This window comes from Xyrauchen texanus, chromosome 33 (genome assembly GCF_025860055.1).
Source record: "Xyrauchen texanus isolate HMW12.3.18 chromosome 33, RBS_HiC_50CHRs, whole genome shotgun sequence".
In the NCBI taxonomy this organism is placed as follows: Eukaryota; Metazoa; Chordata; class Actinopteri; order Cypriniformes; family Catostomidae; genus Xyrauchen; species Xyrauchen texanus.
This window is the reverse complement of record NC_068308.1, coordinates 26,744,036-26,759,280: the sequence shown is the minus strand read 5'-3', so window position 1 is coordinate 26,759,280 and position 15,245 is coordinate 26,744,036. Positions and strand designations below refer to the sequence as shown.

At 39.8% G+C, this 15,245-nt stretch overlaps 1 protein-coding gene across 2 annotated transcripts in view; it reads left to right on the top strand.

Moving 5' to 3' along the window:
• The window catches only part of nrg3b (neuregulin 3b), a 235,179-nt gene extending 222,458 nt beyond the window's left edge, over window positions 1-12,721 (top strand). For both annotated transcript variants that reach the window (XM_052103053.1, XM_052103052.1), the window contains exons 7-9: window positions 4,956-5,065; window positions 5,462-5,641; window positions 11,614-12,721. In XM_052103053.1, the coding sequence (XP_051959013.1) occupies window positions 4,956-5,065; window positions 5,462-5,641; window positions 11,614-12,313 (990 nt within the window). In that variant the 3' untranslated portion in view covers window positions 12,314-12,721. The remainder of the gene's footprint in view (window positions 1-4,955; window positions 5,066-5,461; window positions 5,642-11,613) is intronic.
• The last annotated feature ends 2,524 nt before the right edge of the window (window positions 12,722-15,245 follow it).

Here is a 15,245-nt window from a genome sequence, read left to right as displayed (position 1 = left end):
ATGTTAGCACCTCTTGTTCCCATGTGTTGGGTCCAATGAGAATGAGGAACTAAGCTTAATTTATTCACTGTGGTTTACATTTGCATTTTCTTGGCAGATGCTTTCATACCAAAGTGCATATATGAAATAAGGATAGAGAGGAATTGCCTATCAATGTCACATTTGCCAGTCCAAGGATGTAAAGCGAGCCTTTAATTGGACCACTTATATAATCGTTACCCAAATCTGCAGAGCTAACAGCAAAAGACTTAAGAAATTATTTACGAAAAAAGTTTTCCTCTGAAGCACCAGTCTTTAAGACTCTATGATTTTAGCTTTGTGGTTTTACTTAATGTCAGTTTGCTTTAATTCTATCTATATGCTATTGTACTCTTAAAAGTTGACATAATTATTATTTTAGCTGATATACACATTTAAAATATATAGTCTCTCATATTGTGCTTAATCACTTTGTGCAATCAAATGCCCTGTAGAATGAGAATATACTTACCCCTAATACCACCTACTTCTGACTAGCAATTATCAAGTAGTAAATCGTGTTCGTGGCTGTGATGCAATGTCCTGCCAAAACCTCCTGTTTCAAAAGAAAATAGGTCAACTCTAGAAAGAAAACTGTGAAACTTGTGATTTTATGGGGCCTTTAACTATTGTTCAGATTTGATTTCTGCATGTTTCGCCAAGAGAAAGTTTTTACAATTACAGCACCAAGTGCTGCTGTTCTGGTTCTCTTCCTCTGAGTTTTCTCACCCTGCTGAGGCAATGAAAGGGTGGTCAGAAATCATCCAATTTTCTTGCTGGAAAGAAGAACAATGCTAACAGGTCCCCAAGGAAGAGACAGTGTTAGAAGGACATGCTTTTTCAGCTGTAAGGCCCCAAACTAGTTTAAAGTCAAGCCCAATCGTTTTAATGATGTTCCACAGGACAGGGAGAGGGAGGGAGATTTCCACTAACTGGAATAACTGCATTATCGGCTGTCTTTAAAGCCCAGGCGACATTGGCGGGCATAGAAGACTTATTGTAGACTGCTCTCTGAGTGTTTGGCTGTAATAATATAATGCTTTTCATTTTAAGTGTGAAAAAAGGATTGAAAAAAATACTTTAGGAATTCATTAATGCAATCTTGTCTGGGATTAATTCCTGACTGCTGTGGAAGAGCTGGTGACAAGTGTGTCTTGTTTAATCTGCATTTCAATGTAAAGTCTAATTAAAGTGCCTTTCCCTCATTGAGGGCCTGTATATCACCGAGTGAACATCTATATACTGACTCTCTTCAGAGTTCATGATCCCTTTATTTAATCTTTGGCACTGCACAAGCAATGTCCTGTACCTGTGTGTGGAAAAAAAACCAACAACATCTTAAACAAGCCTAAACTGGCTAGGCTGCTTAGGTCCTTAGATTTGCTTATTTTATGTCAGCTAATCAACCTGGAAGACCAGCTGGTCATCCAGCTAAACCAGCTGAACACCAGTTTGGCCAAGATGGAAGACCATCTAGACTAGCTTATATCAGCTAAAAACAGCAAACCAACTTAGGCTGGTTTAACTCTTTAAGCTATAAATGTGCTTTTAAAGATTTCCTGTTTCAGTGGCATGCCCAAAATTACTCTCCAAATTATTATTTGTTTTTAATAGGTTAAATTGTTTGGTATCCTTTTAAAGAAAACCTTTCCATTTTTTTAAAGATATAAATTAGGATAAATTATAAGACTCAGTCTAAGAAACTGCTTCAAAAAAAGAATTATCATTTTTTTCTTATTTTTCTTATTTGACCTTATATATCTCAGGCTGTAAATAAGTTAGCTTTTGTTTTGTTCCCAATCATGTCATTTGTAACTGAGTAACATGTTGTGTTGATATGACAAAACAATCAAACGTTATTGCATTACAAATATTTTTTATTTTCATTAACAGAGGTTCGGGAGGAGCATGTTAATTTTAATCTGACAAATCATAGCCAACTAGCAGGAGTATATAAACCGCTGCTTACATTCTTCCTGTGACACCTCTACTGACAATTGGGTCCCACCCTCAATCCAGCAATATCAACTCTCCCATCAATGCTTCATCACAGCCATCCGATTCTGGCAAAGACACTTCTCCGCTCAACGGAGTCATCGATCCGGCTGCTCCAAACCGCGGATGCAGAGCTTCTCATGCAGTGTCGGTGCCAGGCCAAGCACCGAGCTAGCCACCACCTCTCCTTTCTCTCCCATTCCAGCCTCCACTCACTTCGCCCCCAACCACTGGGCACCCTGATTCAGGAGTCTGCCCGCCACCACTGCTCGGAGTATCACCAACCTCAGAGGCTCTAAATCCTTCTCCTCATCCAGCCTTCCCCAGCTCTCTCCCCGTCCTACCCTTGGGGTTTCGGAACAGAATCGGGCATGAGGCTGCCTCCGCTAAGGACAAACGCTCCAGCCCAATGTTTACCTTTTCCAGCTCCTCCCCCCTCACTCTATCCTGCCTTCAGAGCCACCCCAGGCATGAGGATGCCTCCGCTTCAGAGCCGGCTCCGCCCAGACTCCATCTCGACAGGCCTCAACCAGCCCGCCCCTCTACTTTTCACCCTACATACAGCTACACCTCTAGCAATTCCCCAAATGGAACCATGGAACCTCCGCAAGTGTTCAAAAAAATCCGGACCCAGATTTTGTCAGGTGTCCGTTCGAATGCCGTGAACTCTCTCTCTCTCTTTAGAGCTGTCTCCCATTCGAATCGCAGTGTAAGTCCTCCCTTTCGAACACAGCTTGACCAACTTTCGTACCCCTTTTCCCAGTTCGATTGCTTGCTGGGCTTACCCGTTCCAATGCAGTGAGCCCCCTCTCTCTATAGAACAGTGTCCCTTTCGAATTGCAGCGTGAGACCTCCCTTTCGAATGCAGCGTGACCAACTCTCGTGCTCATTTTCCCCATTCGATTGCTTGCTGGTCTTACCCATTTGAATGCAGTGTGCTCTCTCTCTATGGAGCAGTCTCCTGTTCGAATCGCAGTGTGAGTCCTCCCTTTTGAAGGCAGCGTGACCAACTCTCGTGCTCATTTTCCCAATTCGATTGCTTGTTGGTATTACCCATTCGAATGCTGTGAGCTCTCTCTCAATAGAACATTGAGAGAGATCGCAAGAGTGAGCCCTCCCTTTCGAATTCAGTACAAGCCAACTCTAGCTCTTATTTTCCCTGTTTGATTGCTTGCTGGGCTTACCCTTTCGAACGCAGTGAGCTCTCTCTCTCTCTCTCTCTCTCTCTATAGAGCAGTCTTCCATTCAAATCGCAGTGCAAACCAAATCTCATTCCAATTTTTCCCCGTTCAATTGCTTGCTGGGCTTACCTGTTCGAATGCCGTGAGCTCTCTCTCTCCATAGAGCAGTCTCCAGTTCAAATCGCAGTGTGAGCCCTCCCTTTCGAATGCAGCACGAGCCAACTCTCATTCTCACCTTCCCTGTTCGAATGCATGCTGGGTGTACCCATTCAAATGCTGTGAGCTAAACCTCTCTCTCTTAGAACAGTCTCCCATTGTAATTGCAGTGTGAGCCCTCTCTTTTGAACGCAGCATGAGCCAACTCTCATTTTCACCTTCCCTGTTTGCATACCGTGAGCCCATCCACTTCTACAATGAGTAGTAGTCTCTCGTTTGAATCGCAGCATAGCCCTCTTGACCATCCATCTTACAAAACGCACCTTCCATAAAATGTGTAAAGCACTCCCTCTATACAGATTTTTTGGGGAAGAACAATTTGGAATATCCGCCAAGCCAATTTACCAAATAGAATTGTTGCTGGCTTGCTGTCCTAAATAATTCCTGCCATAGTCATGGTACTGTTTTTTCATCTTAATGCCTTTTTTGGGGGGGTAATCTGGAGTCAAGTCTCAAGCTCCAAGCTCTCCAGTATGCGGACAGCATTATGTGCTGTGTTCACATTGTGCTTGGTGTGGATTATCAAATGATCTATACATCTGATTACTTTGTTTGTGGGCTTGTTTTAACCCAAATCCCCTAATGTTATATGATATTTTAGGTTCTGTTTATTTTTCGTGAAATTTTACCTGTTTCGAATCCGGTAAACACCTGTTTACATGCATGTTTTGCATGTTAAAGACATGTACTTGGCTATTACTCACTATATTTTGTCTGTGAGTAAAACAAACTGGCTGATTGTATTCTACTCTTTGAGGATTTCCAACGACATATGACACATGGCTATTTGATCAGTTTGATGTTTGTAACGATTACAACAATATGTGCAGTGCAACATTTTTAATAAATTATCAAAATATAACACTTCTTGTCTGCAAATTTCAATACACTTGTTCAGTTTTGGTCATAATGCCGACATGCATTGTAAAGTACAGCTTCAAAGCTTTTAAACAATATTTATTTTGTGTTGGTCAAGACTGTAGTGTTATGGCACAGTCAGTGCTGTGTCTGTGTGTTTTCTTTCTTTGCAGGCTCAGTTAATGTGATTGGGGTGTGGTTTGTGCGCACCTGAGCCTTGTTGCGTTGACCGATTTAAACGCCGTGTTTCTGCTTAAGCATTCTGCCAGCTTCCCGCTTCAGTTTTGGCTGTTGTTTATTTTGAGCATCCATACACTTGCTGATAACTCTTCATGTTCATACATTTACATTCACGAATGACTAACACAACTGATTATTGATATTCTGATTATGTAACCATTGGTTTCTTTGTGTTAATAAATACTTTTTTCTAGTTTACACATTTGTGTCGCCTTCCCTTTATGTTGCATCTTGGAGCCAGGTGAAACAGTAGTTATTCATATTTCGATAATTGTTTTACAGTAGGGTGCTTATATTTGTGGGTATGTTTTTTAATTTACAAGTGAGAGGTAGCCAAGCGATATGCTGTAATACAAAGCTCAAGAGTAATCACACATTGTGGGGTCAGCCACTATTCAGCTCTGTTCCCCTGCCATAATATCTCTTATTTCCTGTTTGTCACTACAGAGCAGAACCCCTGGTTCCTCCTCTCAGCAGGCGGCCAGCATAGTGTTCAGCAGCTCTAAAGTCTCGCTACCAAACCATAATCGCAGTCTCTCCATGGGGAAGCGCTGCAGGTACTTTCCTAGAGCTTCAATTTCATAGCAAACTTCTTACACTCTATTCCTCTACCGAGAAGTGACAGCAGCTGAAGTAGAAATTGAATCAACTCTCAATATGGCACCATATATTAACATAAAATAATAAGCAGCACTTAAAGGAATTATTATAATTCCAATTGGTAACAACAATAATTTCAATGCATTTCTGAATTATAGTCAAATCATTGCAGAAATCGTACATTATAGTAATTTACAAGCATTACTTGAATTACTTGAATTTTACTTGAAAACATAGGGCCTGAAATTTGTTATCCAGAATTGCAGTGTTTTACCAGTGTGTTTATCTGCAGATCATTCTGCATGATCTGTGATCATTCTGTTTTCACCTTGGAAGCTTTTTTTTTTCTACAGAAGCTGCTCCCTATTGTCAAGCCCCTCCCTAAAACAAAAGGTAACCAATTATCGAGCTGCCTCAAAGTGGACTCCACCCATCTATGGAGTAGGCTATCATTTGAGTGGAGGAGCTAGGGATTCTATTAATTCCTACAAACATCTCCAAGAGGTGGAGGTGATGCCAGAATCCTTAAGAAGGTGAGTCAAGTCATTTTGAAATCCACAACTCCATCAGAATCCACAAAACAAAATGATGTTACAAGTAACAGTACTGTGTTGCACAGTGACGACTATTTTGATCAGGTTGTTAAGGGTAAATAGCATTTATAGATAAAGGGAAAAAAAAAATTCTGTGCAGCTAACGTAATCAAATTCCCCAGCTTGATCTAATAAAAATTGCGTGATTGTGCCAGTATTTTTGCAAAATTATTTTATATGTTTTCTTACACATGTTGTGACAATCCAGAGGTGAAACTGTGTGGCACTAATGCTGCCTTCATGTGCTATCGGAATTATCCTACTTCCCACTTCTGAACTGGTAATTATGAGTGCGTCAAGTTCAAGTGCATTGTTGTCGTAAAGAACAGGAAACATGGGTGATGCCTGGTTCATACATACGTATTGTTTTTAGGAACTTTTGATTTTAAAACCAGTCACACCACAATACTGAGTTAGCTTGCTGATGATAATGTAATTATGGTCAAATACAAGCTATTTTCACAGTGTGAAATTGTACAACATGCATCATATGATTGGTAATAAAAGTAAATGAATATGACAATAACAGCAAGAGCTAACAATTAGCTTTATTTATAAAAAAATATAAAACCTTTATTTCACAACAGACGCCGTTCATGTTGGAATTATTTACAATAATGCCAATATCAAGTGAAGGCAGCATAAAAATGGGTTACATTTTCCAAAAAGATGAGGTGTTTAATGTTAATGCTCTGTCAGGTTTAAATCGACAAATCCGACCTCCCTACCTTAAACCTTAAACTAACCAATAGTGTCACAAAAAGCAAGTGTGTGTTGAAAAACAGATGAGATTTTGAAGGTTAATCCTATATCAGGTTTTAAATCAGCAAAACCTATCTAATCCACCTTAAACATAAACCTAACCTATAGTGTCAAAAAAAGCAAACATGACATGAAAAATGTAATTGCTGAAGCAACCACATTTGCTTTTATGACTCTTCAGGGCTTGTACCCCAGACCTTTGCATCGTAAGTGCAACTCTTTATCATTGAGATTCCACACTATTTGAACTCACTTGAGCAAGCTTGTAAAAGTAGTTAAAAGGTATTGGCTTACATGTCATGTACTATTGTAACATTTTTCAAATGTGATCAAATGGAATTGTGTAATATACAGAGTGAAAAGAAAGTGTTCATGAACTGATAATCTGCCGTTTTACTACGTTTAAGGGAATAAAAGTAATTGTTGTTGTAGTGCCCTGTGGCAAGGAAGAGGGTGGGGCTGGGCCGTGATGATGCACGCCCGGCCCCTAATCAGGCTAATCAAGCCAACAAGAAGGATAAATGCAGCCGGAGGCAGCAGTTCAAGAGAGAGAGAGCTACAGGCAGCTGCCCTGTATGTGTTTATGTTCATGGGTTTTTGTTTAATTTCTCATTAAACATTACTTTCATGATTCATCCGGTTCTCCCCTCCTCCTTTCCCTTTTACCCTGTTACGTGCCTTTAGTGTTCATTTCACAGAGAAACTGCTGCAATATGTACAATGAGCCACATTAAAATAAAATAAGAAAGCATGTTGGAGAAAGTATTTTAACATTGAAAAATTACACACATCAACTTTAGAGATAAAGAAAATAATAATTATTCTATAGAACTGGCCCAGAACCAAGTGAGATTTCCAAGAAATATATATTATTGAGTCAAAAAGTAAAATTGGATTTTATTGAATGAGCACATGACATGAATAATGTCCTTCAGGTAAGTACGGGCTATACAGTATGTGTAAGTACCACTTACTCTTGAATTTTCAAGAGATGTTCTCATTACCCTGCCAACTTGATCCAGCTTCACAGTGACGTGTAATCTCAGCTCACTGCCAAACTCTCTCTATATGACCTATTTCCATAATTTACATTCTTAAACAGTGCAGCTTTGAGCTTGGAGACTCTTTTAAGGGGCTGTGATAACACATATACGTACTTACATGCTCACAGAAGAGGGTATTTCTTTTTCTCAGTGTGTCAGAAGCAGGGATTTCTGTTTTGTTAACTCTGCTTTTGTCTAAAAAATTAAAGCACAAAAAGTGGGGACACAATATTCAGCTATATTTGTTATTGTTTGTGATGAATTAAATATCGATAAGCCTCTCTCAACCTTTATCAAGCCAGTCTTGGCCGGCCGATGGACAGATGAGCTGGGCTGAACTGACCTATTTCCAGACTTAACAGCCTCAAAACAACCAACACCATCCCTGAATCTCTCTTGTTGCCATGGAGACACCCTCCAGTCTAATAGAACTATAAGTGAGGATGGGGAGAAAGAGAGAGAGAGAGAGAGATGGGCATGTAGAGCTTTCTGATCCCCTTCACTATGATAGCAGGACCCCCACAGAATGTTGTCAGTTCCATAAAAAACCTCTGCAAAGCCACATGTTTAACTGTCAGATATGAAATGTGGATTGAAACCATGTGTGCCATAGGTGCAGTTATATTAAAATATTGTTTTGATTTGTTTAGATCTGTCGGATTAACCTGCAGCTAGAATACACTTTTAATAGCCGTGCATTTTGATATGGGGCTTAATTATTTAAGCTCTGTTATTTAAGTCTTTGAAGTCAGACAATAACAAGTATTCAGTGGAGAGATGAACTGGGTGACAAAACATGCCATTTTTATCTGAGGCTTTTATATTTTACATTATAAAACTGTTAGTTTTGTTTCCTCTAATGTGACTGGACAAGCTTATGTTCCAAAACTGCTGATATTTAGAACCACAGCACAAAATAACTAGCCATATTTCACACAAGCAAGAGTGCGATATGGCCCTACATCAGCACTGCTGTGATTCGGCCGCAGGTCGAGTGCCATGGGTCATAAAAGCAGTGCTGACTTAGGGCCATATCATATGATTACGAGTGTGATATTGCTTATATACAACAGTTCAATGAACAAATCAGTTTTAAAAAATACGAGTGCAGTCATAAAAACGCATTTGTGCTTGGAACTACTTTCTTACGCGACGGATCAGAATCTGCCTTTGAAGGTACAAACCAAATGATGCATCCAAACCTTCATTAGCAATTCAAAAATGTCACTTCAGAAATAGTTTCACGGCTTTCTAAGACGCTATTGGATAAACGTGCCTGTGTGTGAGAGAGAGAGAGATGGAGTGAGTGCGATCAACTGTTGCCACTCCCAAGCAGAGATGCTGTCAGCTTTCTGAATATCAGCTTTATCAGTGGAAAAATAGCCGTCCATGCAGGGGTATTTCTCCCTATTTTGCAGTAGCCGTGCGCAAGAGTCATTCGCTATAGAAACCGCAATGTCCTCTCCAATGTGGAAAGTCCTGAAAGAGGTAAGCACCTTGATGGTGTGAAGCCATCAGTACTCATGGAACATCTCTCGTCCAATCAGATTTGAGGACCATAACTAACTGTTGTATATTAGATATCAACTTGCAGTATTGTTTGTAGTTCACAGTCTGTCGCACACTTCGATGTTGTGTCGAAGAAGCAACACTAGGGGTCTCTCTTGAGTGCCGAATAGGCCTCTGATCTTTGAAAAAAAGGCCAATGAGAAGTAGGCAGACAGTATTTGCATACCCCGCCCCCAGACATATGGGTATAAAAGTGGGGAAATACGTTGAGTTCATTCAGAAATTTTCTTCGGAGCTGATGGTCGTTTATGCAGTCAGCTGCGAGTCACACACCCGTTCCTGTTCCTCTGAGCTTTGCCTGCTGTTGGATCTATGGCGCACTTAGCGGCTTTTCTCCTTCTCTGCATGGCAGTGCAGTTTGCCCCTGGGCGCTTCAACAGCGCAAAAACTTAAAATAGTTTATTTGAAAGAGTGATTTTCTCTAAAAGAGCTTTACACAGCGGCGTTGAGCGTCCTTACATCGGAGAGCGCAGCGTCTGACGCGGATGACTCCCCTGGGCTGCCACCTTCGGGCCAGCACGCCCAGGCTGAGACTGACGCGCAGATGTCCGGTATGCTTGCCCGGGCCGCCGCCTGCATGTGGCTGGACTGGAACCCTTCGTCCTCCCCACAGCCATTGCGGTTGGATGACTGGTTCCTGGGTTCTCCGCGCCGCTCACAGCTGCGCCCCCCCGGTCCCGTTTTTCACGTAAGTGCATGATGAGCTGATGAGCACATGCCGTGATTTAAATTTGACCCCTAGTGTCGCTTCTTTGACACAACGTCGAAGTGAGCGACAGACGAGGAACTTTTTGGTTACGTATGTATCCTCCATTCCCTCATGGAGGGAACGAAACGTTGTGTCCTCCCGGTCACGTAGCTGAGCTGATACACAGTGGTGGCCGGACCATTTCAGGCTCCTCAGAAAAATCCTGAATGAACTTGCCGTATTTCCCCGCTTTTATACCCGTATGTCCGGGGGCGGGGTATGCAAATACTGTCTGCCTACTTTTTATTGACCATTTTTCATAGAATAGAGGCATATTCGGCGCTCAAGAGAGACTCCTAGTGTCGCTTCTTCAACACAACGTCTCGTTCCCTCCGTCAGGGAACGGAGGTTACATACGTAACCTAGACGATTGTTATATAAAAGCAATATCACACTTGCAATCACTTGTTCAGATTTGATGTTCTTGCAGTGCTGTATTGAAATGTCAAAGGTTAATATATCAAAAGAATATATGTGCCAAGGAGTAACAGTTAGTGGCTCTACAATAAAGACATATAAAAGCTTACAGTTTTCTCTATGGTTTTACTTCTGACAAACCTCAGATAACCCACTCAAATCTTTGGGTCACATCACAAGATCTGGGTGCTTTACTCCACTGTACTCTACTAGCAAAAACTCCCTATCTGTCACTGCAAGGTGTGCTGGGTTTGATAAGCAGCTTCTTCCAACAGATAAAAACCAATGGCAAATTAAGTAGTGTGGTCTTTATACATGCATAGGTCCAGGTGAGGCATATGCAGGCTTTGATTACAATTGCTTAAATCTGTGATAAGACTGTCACGTGAGGCAGAGAGCTCGGAGTAAACATTTCTGCTGCTTAGGCAGGTAGCCCATGCTGAGGATTATAAATTATTACACTAAGATCCTAAATTCCCACTACCTCATAATTATTTGATCACTGCTGTGATCATTTTTTAAATAAAATTGTTCTCGCTATGTTCTCCATGGCTGAGCACATCTCGTAATGTTCAGTACATAAAGAAATTGTAATATTCCATATTGTGGCTGTAGCAAAATCCCTGTTTTGTTTTTTTTAACTTTTTTGGTCTTTTCATTACACAAAGAGATCGTATGGCATTAGCTTCTTTTACTGTGGTTTTTTGTCCTTTATGGAGCTTTACAGCCTGTAGTTACTATTCCAAAAGTCAGTTGTAACTACCTCGGGATGAGAAAACAATGACAGAATTAAAATGTTTGAGTGAATCATTCCTTTAAAAGAGTCAATTGCCTATTTGATAGAGGCCTACTCCAGTATGTGAATGCACATAAGCAGTACCAACCTAAAAAATAGACATTTAGTTTTGAGCCACATACACAAAATGTATGATGTATTGCTGATTTGAAATGAATAATTAAAACATAATTGGTAATACTTTACAATAATGTTCCATTCATTAAAATTAGTTAATGCATTAGTTATGAACTAATAATGAACAAAAAAATTATATATATATATATATATATATATATATATATATATATATATATATTTTTTTTACAGCATTTATTAAACTTTGATAATGTTAGTTAATAAAAATACAGTTGTTCGTTGTTAGTTCATAGTGTATTAACTAATGATAACATATATATATATTTTGATTTTGAAAATGAATTACTGTTTATTGAACTAAACATTAACCAAAGTATTGTTCATTGTTAGTTCATGTTAACTTACAAATTGAACCTAATTGTAAAGTGTTACCATGTAATCTCGACGGAATGGAATGTAAGGACTTATTCCAACTCTGTCTCTTTTTGTGATGCTCTAGGTGCCAGTCTCACTCGGAAAGCAATCAGCAAAGCCGTTCAAATTTGAATATGCAAATTGTGGTCTCTGCCCATTCCAGAGGAAAGATGGGCTACACTGACGTTCCATGCACTCGTCTTGACCAGGGAGCAACCTTTCCTCCCCCTTCAATCCGAGCCCACTCTGTTCCCATAATCCCCTCTGTTCAGAAACCTGAGTTTGGGGAGGGGACTGGAGAAGGGGGCGGTAGTACGCTGCATAATAGAGGTAGGGTTTCTTCCAGCTGTAACATAATCAATCCTGAGACTGATGTGTCAGTGGCAAATTTCAGCCAATCACTTGCCAGCTCCTCTGTGACAGTGCAGGATCCACAGACACTAACCTGCTCTGAGTCTGCACTGATGTCAGGGGGCCAAATCAAACACAAACGCCTTGTTTCTTACACAACAGCCCTGGGATCAGGCATAGGCTCCCGGAGAGCAAAGACTGGCATTTCTATGACTGTAATGGGATCAGGGGTGAAAACCACACAGTACACCGCCCGCCTTCTTAGTAAGGCTACTGGAGGACAGGTGAGCAATCACGTTCAGTCCACTTTTGGAGCAACATCACGACAGGAACGGGGTGATGGTTTACAAACTCCTTTTGTGGAAGAAGAGAAAGACAGGTCCCTTTCCAGTGGGGTTAGAGGTGTGGCCTGCCTCACATATCCCAAGAGCTGATTGGATAAATGCAAAGATCACTTTGGAAACTTTACCTGTTGGTGCAGATTGAGGAGGGGCTTCCCTATTTGTGCTGACCAATCATCACGAGACTTACTTTTGGAACTATTTTACTGCATTGGACTACAGAGAAAACTATGAAGAACATACTTTAAAACACTGAATTACTGACAACACAATGTGAATTGATAATGAGAGAATGATGAATATGGTTGGGATGTTGATTTAAAGAAATATCGAAAAAGGATTTATATGCCACTATTTAACAAAAAGCTTAAATTTAGAAACCAAATAGTGTCATCTCAATGTTGTTTCTCTACTTTAAAAAAGAAAAATATAATAGATGTCAAAATTATATGTGTCATATTTTCCATGTATATGACATGCCAAGTGATGAAAATAAAGATGCAAAACATTTTAATCCAGAAGCTTTTTTCCCCCAATATCTCTGCAATTCTATTATTTTCAGAATATCAGAGCGTATCACCACATACTGATACTGTAGCTTACTCTAACACCGATCAATGTTGTGCTTCGTGCTTCACACCTTCCAATTTTATCTAAGAGCTTCATAAGCATCACAGCCAGGTATTTGCAACTATCACCTAAAGCGATTCCAATGAACGTGCTGAATGGAGAGAAATAGTCAGAGTCACTGTCTATCTCCATGGCAACAGGGATCGGTGGAGTCGGCTGTGGCAGTCCTCAATCCAACAAGACCATCAATGGATTTAACCATTTATTTGTTTATCTCCTGTGGAAGTAGCTCTTGCTAATTAAGCTCAGACTCATTATTTTGCATCAGCTATTTTGAACCTGCAATAGAGGTGAAAAAAAAGTTTCCTCAACTAGCTGTTTTTTTTTTTACCTTCAGGTGAGGGTGTTTTTCCACAGAATTCATCAGCAAAAACTTTAAAGCATAGCATCATTGAAGTCTCCCATCATGTTTACCTTAAACGAGGGCGACGTGGGGAGAGTCGTACCCCTGAAGCTTTATAAATTATTAGGTTAATTTTCTGAGCATGAAAAGACATTATTTATAACCCAAATGAGAACACACAAAAAAAAACAACCACTGACTCTCTGTACCAACACTGATTTGTTCCACTTGAGCCCTGAAGAAGCAATGTTGTGGTAGTGTTTGTAAAATTTAGAGACAAACATATTTGCTTTGTTCTCTCATGCAGCATGTCTCTCCACAGATCTTATGTTAGCCATTGGCTTCAAAACTCATAATGAGTGATCCTTTCATTTTGTGAGAACATTACACATGTTCATGCAACAGCTTAATATTCAATCTCAAGTCAATCTTTGCTCCTGAGTGAAGGAGCCATAAAGCACAAATGTTATGTACAGAAAGCTGGAGTATTTTGTCCTATGTGAATATGTTTTAACAACACAGCAACCCTGTTCGATTGCATCTGTATGGGTTTCTGAAGAACAGACCTATTTATCCTCCATGGTGATATTATTAATAAAGGCAGGATGTTTCTTCATGCAGACGGCTAGCATTAGAGAGAGCACAACAGCCCAGTGCAATAGGGGCTAGACCAACAGATGCTGGTGGGAAATGTGCTGTGCTGAAGAGAGAGCACAGTGAATGCAGATGCAATGAGGGCAGAGGCAAGAGGTAAAATATATCTGTCACCAGACATGAGCTGCAGTATCTTTTAAATTACTCTTTTCACAGCAGTATATCTTTGGTTTGCTTAGATAAAAAAAATTATTATTTGTTTGAAGGTTTTGCCTCTTTTTAGAAGAATTCACATTCTCTAGACAGTTAGCTCTGCCCCAGAATAAAACTTCAGTTAAAAAAAAAAAAAAAAAAAAACTGTCTAATGTCTGACAAGTGGTAATGAAAACACATTCAGAATCCAAATCACAGCCCAAACCAAAACAATCTAAAGACACGTTCTGATGGAATACTAGTTTAATATTTCATTATTCAATAGATAATAGATTAATGAATACTCTGAATTCTGTCAGTGATACAGTTGATAAACTGATAGCTAATTTTAATAGGCTGGTTCTAAAGGATGCGAAAAGGCTTCTGATATTTAGTGGAAAAAAGACAAGTAAAAAAACATTTTATGTTAGAAATAGAATACTGGAAAATCAATTTTATGCATGCTGCAAATTCTCCAGTGGAGACTAAACCAATAAATGAATCAATAAATAGAAAATCCAGTCAAAGCCTAATCTTGGAATGGTTCACAGAAGTAATTTGAGCATATCTTGCAAAATAAATACTGTATGTAATCTCTGCAATGGTAATAAAAATAATAAAAACAAAAAGTTAATATTTTTATCAGTCCTTTAGTGCATTTGGCCTATGGTGATAGGAGTTCAATTTTGCATGCAAAAATGACCAAATTTGTCCCCAAATTGTCATTGATTATATTGGTATGGTTGTAACCGGCCATGTAAACCCACGTTTCGTTTATATTGTTTAGGCAGGGAAGTGAAACTGTTCATGGTTGAAATTCAGCATTTCCTGGAGGCACTTAATATCTCAAAGGGTTCTTCATAAAGAAAGTGAAAAGCAGATAGAACAACAGACTGACACTGAATTCCTCCCAGGTGAGATGAGCTCTCTGATGTGAAGTCTATGAGGCTGACTGCATACAGAGGAAACTTCTGAGTTTCTACCTACAGGTCTGTCACTACCTACATCACAGTGGTGGATCAGGTAAACATATGAATACTTGATCATGAAGCTACAGAGCTGTCGTTCACTAGAAATAAAATGCTAATTTTAATATTTATTGTTATTAGAATCAGAATGAGCTTTTCTGCCAACTATGCTTACACATACAAGGAATTTGTCAAGTTTCACAGGCATGTGACTAACAGAAATTAAATAATGTGTCGCTGAACAAAGGGGTAGATCTGCCAGTTCTTCCTGTGAGATGTTACCCCACTCTTCCACCAA